At 38.5% G+C, this 15634-nt stretch overlaps 3 protein-coding genes across 5 annotated transcripts in view; 1 reads left to right on the top strand and 2 right to left on the bottom strand.

Annotated features, from left to right (window-relative positions):
* Positions 1 to 2332: 2332 nt before the first annotated feature.
* On the top strand, positions 2333 to 7737 carry LOC122667055 (dolichol-phosphate mannose synthase subunit 3-like). Its single transcript, XM_043863232.1, has 4 exons — positions 2333 to 2374; positions 2964 to 3097; positions 3227 to 3334; positions 7563 to 7737. Exons 2-4 carry the CDS (start codon positions 2996 to 2998, stop codon positions 7620 to 7622), a joined length of 270 nt encoding a protein of 89 aa, XP_043719167.1. The 5' UTR covers positions 2333 to 2374; positions 2964 to 2995; the 3' UTR covers positions 7623 to 7737.
* Positions 7738 to 9025: 1288 nt separating this feature from the next.
* On the bottom strand, positions 9026 to 10111 carry LOC122668234. The gene has a single exon (XM_043864824.1). It carries the CDS (start codon positions 10109 to 10111, stop codon positions 9101 to 9103), a length of 1011 nt encoding a protein of 336 aa, XP_043720759.1. The 3' UTR covers positions 9026 to 9100.
* Positions 10112 to 12732: 2621 nt separating this feature from the next.
* The window catches only part of LOC122666935, a 36695-nt gene continuing 33793 nt past the window's right edge, over positions 12733 to 15634 (bottom strand). For all 3 annotated transcript variants that reach the window (XM_043863050.1, XM_043863051.1, XM_043863049.1), the window contains exons 5-8: positions 15110 to 15222; positions 14892 to 14996; positions 14629 to 14728; positions 12733 to 12922 (exon numbers count right to left, since the gene is read on the bottom strand). In XM_043863050.1, coding sequence (XP_043718985.1) covers positions 12746 to 12922; positions 14629 to 14728; positions 14892 to 14996; positions 15110 to 15222 — 495 coding nt within the window. In that variant the 3' untranslated portion in view covers positions 12733 to 12745. The remainder of the gene's footprint in view (positions 12923 to 14628; positions 14729 to 14891; positions 14997 to 15109; positions 15223 to 15634) is intronic.

Below are 15634 nucleotides of genomic sequence, written 5' to 3'. Positions count from 1 at the left end.
AGGTCTATTCTAGAATGTAATATGTTTCTATTATAATATATAAAAGCGCCTTTTTTAACTATTAAAAAAAAACAAAGTTATATAGAAGTCTCAGCCCAAATGCCCAATAGGAGTATTTAATGAAGGGCAAAGCATAATTCAAAATTACGAAAAAATGCCGAAAATGCAATGTTTAAAAAGACGGAGGTTGGAGCTATTTCTAAAATTGGACCGTGCTCATGAGCCTAACCGGCACGGGTCAGGTTAGAATTGAGAATTCTAGACCCGGTTTGGTTGAGGGCACGGTCAAGTTAGGCCTGGCCCAGCCCTGTCTATATAAATATATGAAAATATATAATATATTATTAGGAAAGAGAACCCTACCTAGTCGTGTGTAGAACATGGCTCCTGGGCTTAGACACAAGATTTGCACAAAATGACCACTATACCCTCAGGGATTTTTGCCTTTCCATGGGAGCACAACGGTTATTTCGTGTGGCCCTGTGTCTAGCCACAGGAGCCCCGTGCCACACACAACCAGATAATGTTCTTTTCCCTTATATTATTATACATAATTATGTCGCCAAGTAAGGCCGGGTTGGGCTGGCTAGGTTGGTTTGAGCTGAACCCGACATGGCTTGCCCTAGGTTGAGGTATCCCCAATCCAACCTTGGGTTGGGTAGACTGAGTTAAGAGGATCTAGGATTGGGCTAGGGTTTTAAAAAACCCTGACCCAGCCCAGACCGATCACATCCCCTAGGTCCAACGGTTCTCATAATGTATTCTATGATAAATTTTGTATTCACCATACATGTGATTTATGGTTTGTATCTTTAAATGTTTAAGACAAAAGAAGGCGGTATTCGAATCTACTCTTTAGTTTAACCAAATTTAACTATTAAGTTGATTTGAATTTCAATAAAATCAATCAAGGGAGAGGATTCCCCACACCGTCACTGTGAGAGGAATCTCCCATGCCATACACCAATCATGGCATGGAAAATGATTTTGTCAACAAGAGGACTCACATGGTCAAGGAGGAGAAAGTGTGGTAGTGTGGGTCCCACATGATCAGGATGTGAGGGCATGGGAAAGGATTTTCCTACGGTCATCATGGGGATCTTTCCACAATCAATAAATAATTAATTTGTCACTTAAATCAAATAAAGGCATGCGGGGAAGAGTAGCTAGTGATGTGTATATGATATAAAATCTTCATAAACTTTCTACCCAAAAAAAAAAAAAATCTTCATAAACTAGGGTTTGAGCCTTCTCTTCTGTAGACACCTTATTTTGTCACTTTGAGGCGCAAAGAACAGTGATGAAATACTATTTTAGAATGTGGTGTGCTTGCTATGCATTCTCATAGTGTATTATAGGTCGAATATGCATTTTGGAACAACAACAATGTACATGTACAGATGTACCAAACATCATTTTTGTCAGAATAGGCTTTTAGCACGTTCCACAACTAAACATGTTTTTTATCCCATTCTAGGAATTTAGAATATGAATGCATACTAAATAACACTTTTATCGATTCAAAATGCATTCTAGACCCATAATACATATCAAACACATCTTTAACCTTCTCAGTACCATTCAGGCCCCCTCTCCCCCTCACCACCCCAACAAAAAAAAAAAAAAAAAAATCCAAAATATTGAAAAAGCATGCTCTCACTCAATACACAAGTGACAATGAATACTCAATTCTGATCGACCAGGACCATGCCACATCACAAGTTTAAAGACAATGACAGTTTTTTTTCACTACGAAGTGAAGGGTCAACCAACATCTTTAAATTCACAAAACCCCCTACAAGGTGATTATGTTCCCAAAATAGCTTCATACTCTCTCATGCTAATTGAAAGGCCGCGGTGAATGGATTCCTGTGTACTGTGGCTGAAGAAAAACTTCGTTTGAAAGACAGTTCTTTTTTTTTTTCAATGCTTCACTTAGGTATTGACATTGGATCAGTTGGATTGTATCGATATCGGTCAAGACGATACTGATATTGGCCAATTCCTGGATTGGGTTTGGGTATTGGATATAAGGTAAAAAATCGTATTTAAAAAATAAAAAAATAAAAAAAAATCAATTTTTAATGATAAGTAGAGGTAAAATTCGGTATCGACAGAAACCGATGTCAATATTGGGATTCCAATATCTCAATCCCTGTTCCCTCGTTGGAATTGGGATGCAAAATTGCAGATTTTCTTGAAATGGGCCGGTCTGGTCTAAATTAGATTGATTTCGGCTCTACATGTTCGAGTCAGACTAGTTAGGGGCTTAGGGCGCTGGACTTGCAACCCGCAAGGCTTTGTGTTATTTGGTATTTCCTCAATTCTCTGCTCTCATAGCTTTGATGTTCGTTCTCGCGCTCTCTGTTTCAAGGTATGGATTTCTGATCTCACTCGATTTCAATTGCGTTTGATTATTGAATCGCAATGACACAGATTTGGAATGGGATTATTGTTTTGGTGATTTCAACTAAAACTATAATCGTGACTTCAATTCACACTCCACACATCTTTCTATACATTCAAAACTTACCGCCGAGAAGTATGAAAGCAAATCCAACAAAATAAAAATGAAACTTAATAAGAAATCGCAACCATATCACAGAATTGCTGAAGATATTCAAATTAAGGGAAAAGAGTAAAAGTCATTCGCCCAAACTGTACCTCTCCACGGCAATAGATCTCGGTACTCGATGTACTTACAACACTGGCGGCTATAGATATCCACTTCGGCCGCCCACTCTCTTTTTGCTGAGAATCGGGTGAAGAAGAGACACTCATATGCAATAGAATTGCACTTCTTATTCGTTACTATGCTGTTCTGGGACATATTTGATAGTTATTTTGAGTGAAGCTGATTCTTGAGTGTTTAGCTTGAATATGACCTTCAATGAACCTGCGAATTACTATGCAGAAATTCTTGAAATTGGCTTAGAATCATGTTAGATCTTTGTCTTGAACAGATAAGGATTAGGAAGTACATTGTCAAGACAAAATGAAGCATATTGTAAAGATTATGTCTTTGCTAGTGGCCATCTCTGCCTTTTGGATTGGCCTCTTAGAGACTTCAGTGGTTCCACGTAGTTATGCTTGGTTGGTAAGTTTCTCCTTGATGTCATTGTGTAGTTCAACTGGATTTTGTTCTCCTATGTTCATACTCCCCACCCCCAAAACAAAAAAAATTTTGGCTTTGAAGTTTACATTTCCTGTCTGCCATTCTTCCCAGCTACCAGTCTACTTTATTGTATCACTAGGATGCTATGGTCTTCTAATGGTTGGAATTGGTTTGATGAGGTTTCCAATGTGTCCGCAAGAAGCAGGGCTGCTACAACAGGTTTCTTTACTCTTCCTTCTTTACGTGTTTTGTTATTTTCCTTAATAGCTTTAAATTACATACAAGGAAAGCCGACAATGCAGAGTTTGTATTTTAAAGAGAAGAATTGCTATTTGTGTATCATTATCTAGAGAATATGAAGACGAAATGCTAGGATCCTCCTTTTAATATGATACAGGCAATGTTCAAAATTTTTGGTCAATTTCGACCGAAATTTTGCGAAATATTTCGGGTTTGACATAGGTCGAAAAGAAACTAGGTGCGATACCTGGGTCTTACCATGTTTCAGTCGAAATTTCACAGTTTCGGTGAAATTTCGACCATGTTTCCGATTTCGGTATCTCGGTCAAACCCTTTGTATAAAATGCATGGTTTCAATCAAAAATTTTCATTTTTCGATGAAATTTTGACCATGTTTAGAGTTTCGGTATTGTTTCAGCAGTTTCGACAGCTAAGGGGGAAACTTCCTAGAAAACCTAAGTTTTTGTGATTTTTTGCCAAATCACTCTCATATTTTTGTAATGAATGTATAACATTTGATAATTATGAAATGATTTCTAATTTTATGTTTATTCATTCCTAAAGCACATTTTAGTTGTTTTAATTGAATTATGTGCCTTCTAGTACTAAATTTTGTGTATACAGCATCGTATAACGTACAACGTTCCCTACAAATCTAGGGTCCGAAGCCAAACTAATCGTTTTGGGTGTGTGTGTGTTTTTAACAATCTATGGGTTCAACCATGTTTAAAGGGCCTAAAATAGGGTTTCCTAGAAGTTTTGGGAACTAATTAGGCCATCTGGGCCTCAAAACCATCAATCGAAACCAACAACCGACACCTTCCAAGTTTCAACCGAAATTTCACAGTTTAAACTAGACTCGAAACCAAAACCTTGAACCTTGGCTACAGGTGGCAGGTCCTAATCAGTATGAACTTGACTAGATGGTCAAAACCATTTGACACTGTTTAAACTACTTACTGAAATTTTTTTATTTTGAAATGGATGAAGGGTGAAACTGTAAAGCATAGAACTGACACTGAATGCATTCCCTGGAACCTAGTGTTAACACCAATTGGTAAGATGAAGGAAGTTGACTGAGATGCTTCAGTGCTTTGTAATGAAAGTCCAAGTGCTGCATGAGGAGCATGACTTGAATAAAATTGGATGTTTAAAATGGAAATGGGTGAAACCAAAAGAATTCAGGTTATATATAGTTAGAGAACCTGAACACTTATAATTCAACTATGTAGCAATAGCACGTCTATCTTTCATTGTCTGGGCATGTGTCAAACATCCACACAGATATTTCGTGTATTATTTCTTCTCTTAAAAATAATTGGGAGAGAGAGGGATGAATAGGTTGCTTGTAAAAGGAAAACATATTACACATAGTGGACATGAATAGAAAACATAATTATATTCAAATTGAACATTAAAATGATCACCCATAGGAGGAATACAACTATTATATTCTGTTTTTTATTTTTATTTTGGTAAGAACTATTATATACTGTTCAATTTCATCATATACATATAGACATGTGTCCACAGATCAATTTCCTAGCAATGTAGGTATGGTGGGCTGGAAAACAACAGTACCGCACAGAAAATCAGCATCGCAGTGAACAAAAACTCAAAATCTGTGGACAGAATGAGACAATAGCAATAGCTCCTGATCTAGCTGTTGGATGAGGGAATTGGGAGATAAGACAGAATAAGAAAATAGAAAGTTATAGATTCAGAAATAGAAGGTAACAAAATATTACTGCAATTTTCAACTCACCACTCAGATGAAGTCTAGATTTGGATCGGAGGGGCTAGGGAAGGCATATCAGAGTATCAATGTAAACTAATGGTCAGATCTTCTGAAATCAAGGACTGAACATCGATATATGATGTTGATAAACAACCCTCTCGCAGGCACTAACAGTGTAATACAATTATCAGAACTGAATAGAAATTTTAATATTACTGGGAATTAAATAAAACAGAGAAGAATAGAAATAGGAAAAAGGATATGTTCAAGTCTCCCACTTGAACTGCAGAGCAGGCCTCCCACCTAACTCCAACCTAGTCTCCCACTAGGGTTTCTGCATCCCACAGATCTGCCTCACAGTTACAGTATAAAGCCATTTTTTTTCTTAAACTCAAATCTTGGCCGTTGTCCAGCCATTCTCTTTATTAAATACCAAAGCAATCATTACAAGATCGGAAGCTTCGAAAACCGAAAATACTCCTATTCTAAGATCTCTCTTCTAGAAACATTACAAATGAGAAACTAAGACTCCAATCTTGCTATTACATAAAATGGAAACTCTACTTTCTAAAACTGAAAATAGAAACTCAAAATGTAGAAAACTAATATTCTTAATGACTAAGAAACAGAAAATAACTACTTAATCCCATAGAAGACTTAAATCCCTAATATTTGGGCTTATAAATTGGCCCATTAGAAAAGTAAACTCAAAAATATAAAGCCCATGGCCATTACAACCCATTGAACACTCAAAATAACACATACTAGTCCAGTCTTGGTCCAGTTTGATGGCCTGTTTTGCTGCTTCCCTTCTTGTTCTCTTGAACTACATCATCTTGACTTTGAGTTTTGGCTGCAGACATGTGTCTTGTGCTTGTTCTGTATTGGCTCAGTAGAATATGTGGTACTAGAGTGTGTGCAAGTTGTGGGAGATGATTGTATAAGGAATATGGAAAAGATTTCTTCCATTTTCGCCAAAGTCACCAATCTATTATGTCATAAGAACTTCCAACTATGAATAAAAAACAGATTGGAGCAGTTAGATCTCGACAGAAAAAATTGGGAAAAGGATCCTTCACTTCCTATTCCTATATATACAAAAGAGTCTGGATATTCATTTTAGCCAACTTAGTTATACGTGTTTGTGGTAAATGCTAATTCGAGTTGGTATTTATGTAGATGATTTTTATTCTACTTAATTTTATTCTTTCATATTTATTCAATTTTCTCAATTCAACAAATTCGATTGATTGATACGAGTTGATTTTCTGTTTTGAAAAATTGACTAAACAATAGCTAATTCAACTGTTGCTTTTTCTATTGCTCCCCAAGGTCTTTCCTCTCCCAGTGTTTTCCTTTTCTTTTATCCCCCTCCCCTCTGGAAGGTTCTGTTCTGCAACTGAAAATGTTATCCTTTTTTTGGTTGTAATTTGTATGCACACATGCTCCTGTACTTTGAAGACAGAGATATATTTTATACTGCTGGTTTGCATCCAATCACGTGCTTTCTTTTGAATTTGAACTGTTGAATAATTAGAATGTTGAAATGGTGACCTAATGGAATTTCAGACATTTTTTTGTTTCTTTGTTTGAGTGTCTTGCTTTCTTGTTGGTTTGGTTTTGTTAACTAAATGAATGATTCTGTGTTTTGTTTTTTCCCTCTGTTACTTGGCCTTCTTTTTATCATAATTGATCCACAGTGTCTGTTGTATATGATCTTCCCATATATTTAAATACTAGGAGTTCCATCAACTTGGCCATGGATATGAGTGTTGAGAGTTGAGACAATCATATGAACTTTATGAAAGTTAAAGGTTAGGAACTGTAGTACCATACCAGATATGATAGCCTTATATTTAGTTTGCTCAATGTAGAAACTTAAGAATCCATCTCCATGTTTTGTATCAGTCTGTGTACTGTATTTCTTTCTGTGCATCTTAAATGGTTACTTTCCCTGCATATTCTCTCAATGATTTTCAGAGTGCTTGTTTCAGATTGGCATTAACTTTCATGAAGAATTCTTATTTTAATACTGTTTTGTGTAGATCGGGTGGTCTGGAATTTGCATTCATACTCTTCTTTAAAAAAAAAAAAAAAAACAAACACTATACAATACAGAGGCAGGCCTCATTTCTTATAGCTTTCTTTCACAATACTATGTCGACCTTACAGGATGCTATGATGTTCCAATTTGTGTAGTTTTTTCATGTTTCCTAATCACACCCAAAAATTCTAGATAATTGATTGTTGCAATCATCAGTTTTGTAATTCTTTTTTCATAGGGGATCTTCATGATGGGTTTCATTGGTTGGTGGAAGCTTCCACTGTTCCTGTGCCCCATATGTGCTGCTAGGACAGTTACCGGGCTTTCTGGGCTATAGAGTATTCATTAGTTTCAATAGTGATTTCCTTTTGTTACTGTTTAGCTATGATATACCTGAAACTTAAATTAAAGATATTGGCATGCAGGACATAGCAGAAGCCAAAGAATTCTTGAAACAAAGAGGAGTTGATGTGGGTTGTGATTAAGGCCTCACAAAAGTTTTTTCCTGTGGTGTGGATAAAAAGAAGAAGCCAAGTGATTTGGAGATGGAGAGGAAATTCCTTGACTTTTCTTAATCCAGAGAAGTTAGAGAAAATATTAGTTCAAGCATTGGCTCCACTGTGAGAAATTGTAATGAATCATTGATAGTTTCCTATTGGGGATTAACAACCTGATCATGGGTTTCTTTTGTGAGTGTGTGTGTGTGTGTGTGGGGGGGGGGGGGGGGAGGGGGGTGTTTGGGAATGGGGAGTGGAAGTGGGAGTTTGGAAATTTGATGTAAAATTAGGGTTTGGAGATTGAATGTAAAATTAACTCAATTTTGATAATGCCTTTTCTGGTAATGAAGGCTTCTGATGGTTGGAATTTATTAAATTATTTAGGTATGATAGTCGTAAGGGGGCTTAGACATAGCCACAATGTTTTAAAAGCCCATAAAGTTGAAGAATATGCGATCATTTGTAAATGACCAATATTGACATCATTATAGATTAGGAGATTGAAAGGGGGAGATTTGTGAGTCATCACTTAGATCAAGTTACATGATCAGAAGTTTCTCCAGTATAGTGTTCTTGATATGGGAAGAAATTCTGGGAAACGAACCCAAGGGAAACATGGTTTTTAATTAAATAAAAATATGCACACATAATCAAGCAATCTTGCTTGCCAGGTAACCATTTTATATGAGCCACATAGTAATGATGATGTGGTGAATCTGTCCATATATCAGATAAGGGACCCTTAGAAGTCTGCCCTGGCCCATCCCGAGTCAGAACAGACCTGGGTTGAGATATTCTGTCCCTGCGGGCGGGTCAGGGTTGGGAATTTATGACCTTGAGTCAGGGCTGGGCCGGACTAGGGTTGAGGCCTCGTGCTGAGCCTGGCCCGCCCAACCCGATCATTTCTTCTTCTTCCCAGCCTGGCCAACCCATTCATCTCTCTTCCCCCCATGGTTAGGATCAATCAGGGTCTGCCCGGATCCCTCAATATAACTGAACTAAAAAAGGAGTACAATCTAATCGCTTTGCCTTCAACAAATCAACATGTATAATAAGATTTGGGACCCTGTTTCTCATTACCCATGGTGAAGAAAGAATCTTTTCATCCACCCCATTTGTTCCTCTGATTGGACCACGGAAAAATAGAAGGTAGGAAGAGTTAATGATTAATCCAGACTCTAACCTGTTATCTAGAATTTTCTTTCCATTTCCAAGGAATAAGGAATATGTAGGCCATTTATTTATATCTGTATTTCGCCACTTAATTATTTACAGTATCTGTTTGAACTGAAATAGGATAAATTTTCCTTCTCTGATATGTGTCCTTCACTGAAAGAAAATTACAATTCCTTTACATTTTATATAATAAGGGGGGCAAAAAAATAATTTAGGAATCACTGAGAACAGGTTATTATTCAACAATAAATTGTGAACAGAAAGAATGAACAAAAATGGTGAGACATTACCTAAGGAATATGATAGAGTTTAGATGGTTTAAGATTGTTAGTAACATTGAAGTACTTCAAGGTCTGAATCCACTTCTCTTGATTCTTAAGAAGGTGAACAGCAACAGTATCCGGCCACAGCTCATGTGTACATTTAGTCGCCGGGATTGGAAAGTTGTACATCGACCACTTGGCATTATATCTGTTCTTCCCCCGGTGACCGTCACGCATCCAATCGCCGAAAACCTTATCCTCCGGTCCCTCCGTGTGGTTCCTCGGTACATCGGAATCTCTAATCCACTCCACAAGGTCCCATGAGATCAGATAACCCATACCAGACATATAGTGAACAAAAGGATTCATGCTTGAGCATGGAATTACATAACCATAGTACAAGTCATCTCTAGGTAATGGCTTTAAAGACTCTACCAAGCTATTTAACCTAATATATATATCATCATCAGCCTTCATCACGTAATGGTACGGCGGGTTTGGGCTGCCGTCATCGTCGGTGTTGTTAAATATCTCCGGCAAGCTCGAGAAGTATGTATAAGTCTTACCTTTATTCATATTCTCTTTGCAATTGAGAATAATGATGTCATCGTATCTCATGATTTCAAGTGCTACTAAGACAGTTTGATCCTCCTTGGTTAAGTTACAAAACACAAACTTTACATCTACTTGTGCACCGAGTGGTACTGATTGAGTACCATAGATTAGTCGGAGGAAGTGGCGGCGCTGATACTGATCCGGTAACGTTAATATCCCGAGTAGTATTCGCAGTTCTGGTGCAGGTGCCGGTGCCGGAGAAGTAGAAATGTTGTTTGCAAGGGATGAATTGTTGGAATAACATGCATAGAAGTTGTAGTGAGGGATGTTGGAGAGAGCGGACCTGCCAAGCTTCACTAGACCTTCGAATCGGAATTCGTTGATTGATGTTAGTACACAAAGGAAAATGAGAAAAAAGATTGATGAGACAGCGAATGTTAACCGTGGAGATGAGTGTTGCCGGTCCGGCCTCGGAGCCTTCATGGTCTACTATAGAGAAGAGAAAGAAGATGAAGCATAGGGATGTGAGGAGTCCCATTTGCATATATGTGATTCTAAATTCCTAATGTTTCTTAGGTACAAAGCATGTGTTGGCAGTTTTAAGTGGTTTTTTTTTCTTCCGTAGGTGTTTAAAGTTGACTTTTCCAAGTGGAAAGAAAATTATTGTGAATGGACTTATCTGCCCCTTCATCATGTCCACTAAAGGTGAGATGGGTCTTTGAGTTTTGGCTAAGGGAAAGGATAGTTTTGTCTTTATACATAACCCACAAATTAAATTTGATAAAATTTAGGATGGTCAACTTACGTTTCTTATCAGTTATGAAATTAGGGTTGTTTTTTTTTGTTTGTTCACTTTGGAACTTTGAAGAGGAGCCAAGCACGGGAAAGGTCGGGTGGGAGGAGGGTGTGATGGTGGAGATACACCTAACGTTAACTTCACTTTCACTTCAGCCATTGTACTTTTCTTCATAAGTCTCGGGTCAAAGTATCGTGATCAGGTATTTTTGCATGAAAGAAGGATGGCCAAACCTTTGGACCTACTTTGCTTTTTCTCATCTCGGATCAGGTAATACCCATCTAATGTTGATCCGAAAGGGAAAATGTCAATAATAGTGTGATGTTTAGTTTTCCTTTGTACTTCATCACCTTACATATGGAATACGTGGGTCGACCCATGCACATATCACTAGGTTTGTTGACAACAACATGGGTTCACCTACCCGACCCGACTGAGGATAAGCTATTCCCAACCCTCTATGAAAGTGAGCTTTGGATCAACATTAGCTATTTTTCATGAACACGCTTTTCTTGTTTAGCAGGTACTCTAGGCCATCTTAAAGAAAACGTTACCGACTAACTGAACTGGCCTAATTCTCTCTCTCTCTCTCTCTCTCTCTCTCTCTCTCTCTCTAGGGGCTTGCGTGTGTTGCACTTTTCTTCCCTATAAAAGCGGGTAATCGTTCTTGGATCTCTCTACCCGGTGATTAGTGGAAGGAAGGGTACTATTGTTTAATAGATGTGGGTGATGTGGCTCTGATTCGTCACTCAACTCACTAATTTGCTAATGAAAATCCACTTAGTTCATCTACTTCCATTGGGATGATATTAGTGTCTTTTACTTTCAACCTCACGAAGTTTTGTTCGAGTCGTGGAATCTCTGTACCTGTGCTTTGTAAAGTCTTTAAATTACCTATTATAACCTAATGAATCTAGCCAAGTAGCCAACCAAACGTAACAAATCATTGTCATGAATTGAATTCTGAACAAAATCTTGTTCTCCACTACCACAAACACGAGAAATATGGAAAACACATTTAGGAAAGGATCCCAAACTGAATTGGGTCCCATGGGGATGGACAACCCTGCTTCGGAATCCATCCACCACAAACTTGGCATTCTATGGTTGCTCATCTATCATGTACCATGCCAGGATTGGGACCCACCACCCCCATTGGCAAACCCTCCCAACACTGAATTCTCACCACAATGGCTCAAGAGCTCAGCTGTGGCACTTTGTGCTACGACACGCCGCTGCTGCACCCAATTCCTCACAATCAAACCCCTGCCCTTTTACCCTCCTCTTCAATCCTTCAGATGGGAACCATGTCCTTTCTCTAATCATCCATATGAATGGCTGTTGGGTCCTGTTCACATGTTCCATATTTCCAGTAGAGTAAAACCGAGGTTACACACCATGCTTTCGCTCTATGAGGTCATAACTATATCCAAGAGTAGTTTTTTATTTTTTTTAATGATTTACATTTTATTCACCCAAAAAAAAACCTATATCCAAGAGGTAGCTTATCCTCCTACTGGTGTTTTGACCCCAATTTCATTCAATTGCATTGGATATTGAATAAGATATGGCCGAAATAATATCAATGGCACAAAACAGCCCCTAAAGGAGTAAGTGTTTACCTTCTAGCTCAATGAAGCCGTTAACAACCATTACCCAGCTATTCTCTTCAAGTTCTCCAGTCACCAACAGGAAGCGATGGAGAGGATTGCCATGGTCCCAGACTCAGAAATTACCTGGTAAATCACCCAATGGCAGTGTAAAAAGTGTTAGCTCCAGTATGGGTAGAGGCTCTCAGTATGAAGCTTCCACCAAGTGCCGTTCCTGCAACCATATGGATGTGCTGATTGCCAATGATAACAAGCCAATCCAATGAAAGAAGAGCCAAGGGAAAACTACCAAAAGCACAGGTGGAATGTCCTGCCAAAGAAAATGTCCAAGATCACACACAAGGGTAGAGCGCTAGCTTCCAACATCTCTTGCAGGATTTTCTCAAATGACTGTTGGAGTCGAGCATGGGGGTGGGCGAAATGACCAGCCCGCCCCCCTGAATGCCCAAAATCCCAATGCCCCATGTGTCTGGGCACAGAGCGTATGCGCTCCTAGACAGAGAACGTGCACCCTTCAGATTTATATTGGTTTTATTTCATCCGCAATAACGTGTGTGTGTAATCACCATTTACCATATGTATAAGAAATAATTCGATTCAAAATCCATAACAGTTGGAAGCCATATTGTAAGATACACGTGATTATATTTTTCCTGATAAAACATGAATTGTAATAGTACCAAGCATGAGTGTTTCCATTGACACTGGTATCTAGGTCACACGAATGAGAAGAACAACCATGATGAAGATACAGGTCATGACAAAAATTAAGAGCCACGTTAAACATGAAGTTTTGGAACTTTGTGAATATATCTGCATGGCTCGCTTATTTGCATGGCCAGTGCTTGCCAAGCTACTCTCCACTGCCATCTCCGTTGAATCAAGTACCTGCACTCAAACCATGACAAAGATGAATGGAAAACGATACGTGTATGGGTGGGCCTTGCACTCGACCAAATCCACCTGTAGTGCAAGGGGTTCCCACAGTTAGAGCTTTCCCACGAGAGAATGACTCCATACCCATTAGCAGGAACAAACATTGAATAGCTAGAGGGTGGTGATATATACAAAAATAAATCAAAATAATAGTTCTCTTCAGTTGTTCAAACACCACCCACCACCACAAAGGTAATCAATGCTAAGTTTAAAACTATATTGTAGACCAGATACAGGCTCTTTCCAGGTCGGATGGGGCCCAAATTTTGTGAACACAAGGTCTGCTGCTAATATGTCAAATTTCATCCCAAACGAGTTTGTTAAGTGACGAAAAAGACCTTTGAAAACTCCAGGACCGTGGGAGAGTGTACAATAGTGGTTGGAGTACGGTAGGCATGTGTGGACATACACGTGGGGATATTTAATTGAATCTGAGTATTGAATTTAGACATGTCACTATGAGATCATGTCTTCTTTATCCAGTTGGAATAGCACATCATTAGTCCATGTGGCAAGATATGAGAGTGTCACGTGGGAAGCCCTTCCCAGGTGCGCAGTGCAAAATTCTTTTTGCCATCTCATTATTCTACTTTCAGTCAGTGAGATAGACCTGTTGACGCAGGACATAGGAGAAGTCCTGCACATGATAGGCCTACAGAACAGATCAAATCTACACGTGATTATTCAAGTAGATACCCAAAGTGCAACCTGTCCATAGTTGACTCAAATTGACTTAAAAAGTCGAGAGACACTTCTAAACAGATTAATTTTTCTTCAAATTTTATAGGATCGCAATCTTGAAGTTGAACTGATTTAAGTTTGTCCCAAAGTAATCAGTCAACAAATCTGATTGTCCAGGAAGGTCACGGACCAGGAAAGCAGAAAGCAGAAAGCAGAAACCAGAACCTAGGGCCATTAGATTTCCAACGGAGCTCAGATAGACACGGACCAGAACCAGTGATGGACAATACCAAAACATTTCCTTAACTTATTTGGCTGTTATGGAGCTATAACTTTGAGAATTTGGATGCAAAAGAAAGAAATAATGGTCCCCAATCACCAGCAATGGCATGTTGGAGTGTGTGGAGAGAAAGAAAAGGTAGAATGACAGAGTACTCGATGAGCATGCTGAACCAGGATACAAGGTCCCCTCAAGCCACAGAAGTCTAGACTAACTAATAAAGAAAATCCTGTATTCCTACCTCCTATCAATCTTTTAGGCCCATTAAAGTGGCCTATTACAAAGAAAACTCAGTGGACCAAAAACCCAATATATATGTAACCCAACCCAAGGTCTATTTACACTAAAACAAGCCCACTCAAGATATGACCATGCTACTGATAAAACACAGAAGTGGAGTCCCAACCCTCTGCATGCTGACCATATGACCATGCTACTGTATAAGGATTAACATTAAGAGTTATAGCACTCAAGATTCTCTATTTCTGAATCGCTTTGTCAAGCAGGCTGAAGAGAAGAAAATGGACTGCCACTGTGCCACACTCCAACCACAAATCTAAAAGTGGTCCCAGGATAAAGTTTCTTTTATCCCCCAGAAAAAATTACCAAATTTTTATTATGCAGCAAAGCACTATACAATTATGAAATGACTGATTCAGGAGAAAAACATGGTTTCAATTTGATTATGAGATCATACCTTCTCAGTGTCTTGCAAGGATCGGTTCATCAAGAGGCTGCTCTCCTTGAGCTGTCGTGCTAACCCCACCATTTCATCCGTCAAATCTTCTTGGAGCTTTCTGTTGGAAGAGGGAATAAGGAATTTAGGCAACTAACTTTTACAAATACCAACGTGATCAATGCCATATGATATTGAAGCTTTCACTATTAGTTTGTTTACTCTGCAAACATGGATTATGAAGAAAAGACAAGTAGTTGCCATCATGGTCCAAAGGTGTAAACCTGTGCTTTTCAATGTGAGCCTGTGCAGCAGCATCTAGTTTGATCAGTGTTGGTTGATCAGTCTCAGTGATCTCATGAGTTCTTTCTTGAGATTTTATAGGAGGCCTGTGCATTTGAACCAAGTCAGTCAACTAAAATTTGCATAACTTAGGACAAGAGAAAGAGGCTCAAATAACAGCACAATTCATGTCAACAAGAATCAACACAGCTTATCTTACAGAAATCTCCTACGCAATCCTGCAGAAGGAGAAACACAAGATCCTTCTTCTGCTATAGGAATTTCTTTATCACAAGTCTCCCTAACAGACTCCATTGATCCTGGCATATCAGACTGGAAATTTTGCCAAAGAGCTGATTAGGAATGGTTAGTATCAAAGACAATTTACATCTTTACGCATCAGAACAGGTACAGAAAAATATGACTTGAGTGATTAGAAAGATTTCATGGCTTTTAGAAATGACCACAAAGCTAAAAGTCACCACTCACCACATATGAGATACTAAAATGGCCTGATGGATTTGGAGGTATAAAAATCTTAGAGAGGAGTTCTTTTTTATAGTATAATGGATACAGCACGAGGAAAATTTTTCCTCATAGGGTGATTTTTTCACTGAAAATACTCCAATAAATGCCCAAAATTATTGCTATATAAGTAACAATTCAGCATAGCAGATTGTAAGAAGTTCACTGAACCAAGATCTTGACATAAGATGCACATTATTCAAGTAGTAAAACATCTTGC

Source organism: Telopea speciosissima, chromosome 7 (assembly GCF_018873765.1).
Source record: "Telopea speciosissima isolate NSW1024214 ecotype Mountain lineage chromosome 7, Tspe_v1, whole genome shotgun sequence".
In the NCBI taxonomy this organism is placed as follows: Eukaryota; Viridiplantae; Streptophyta; class Magnoliopsida; order Proteales; family Proteaceae; genus Telopea; species Telopea speciosissima.
This window is presented reverse-complemented; position numbering and strand designations above follow the sequence as displayed.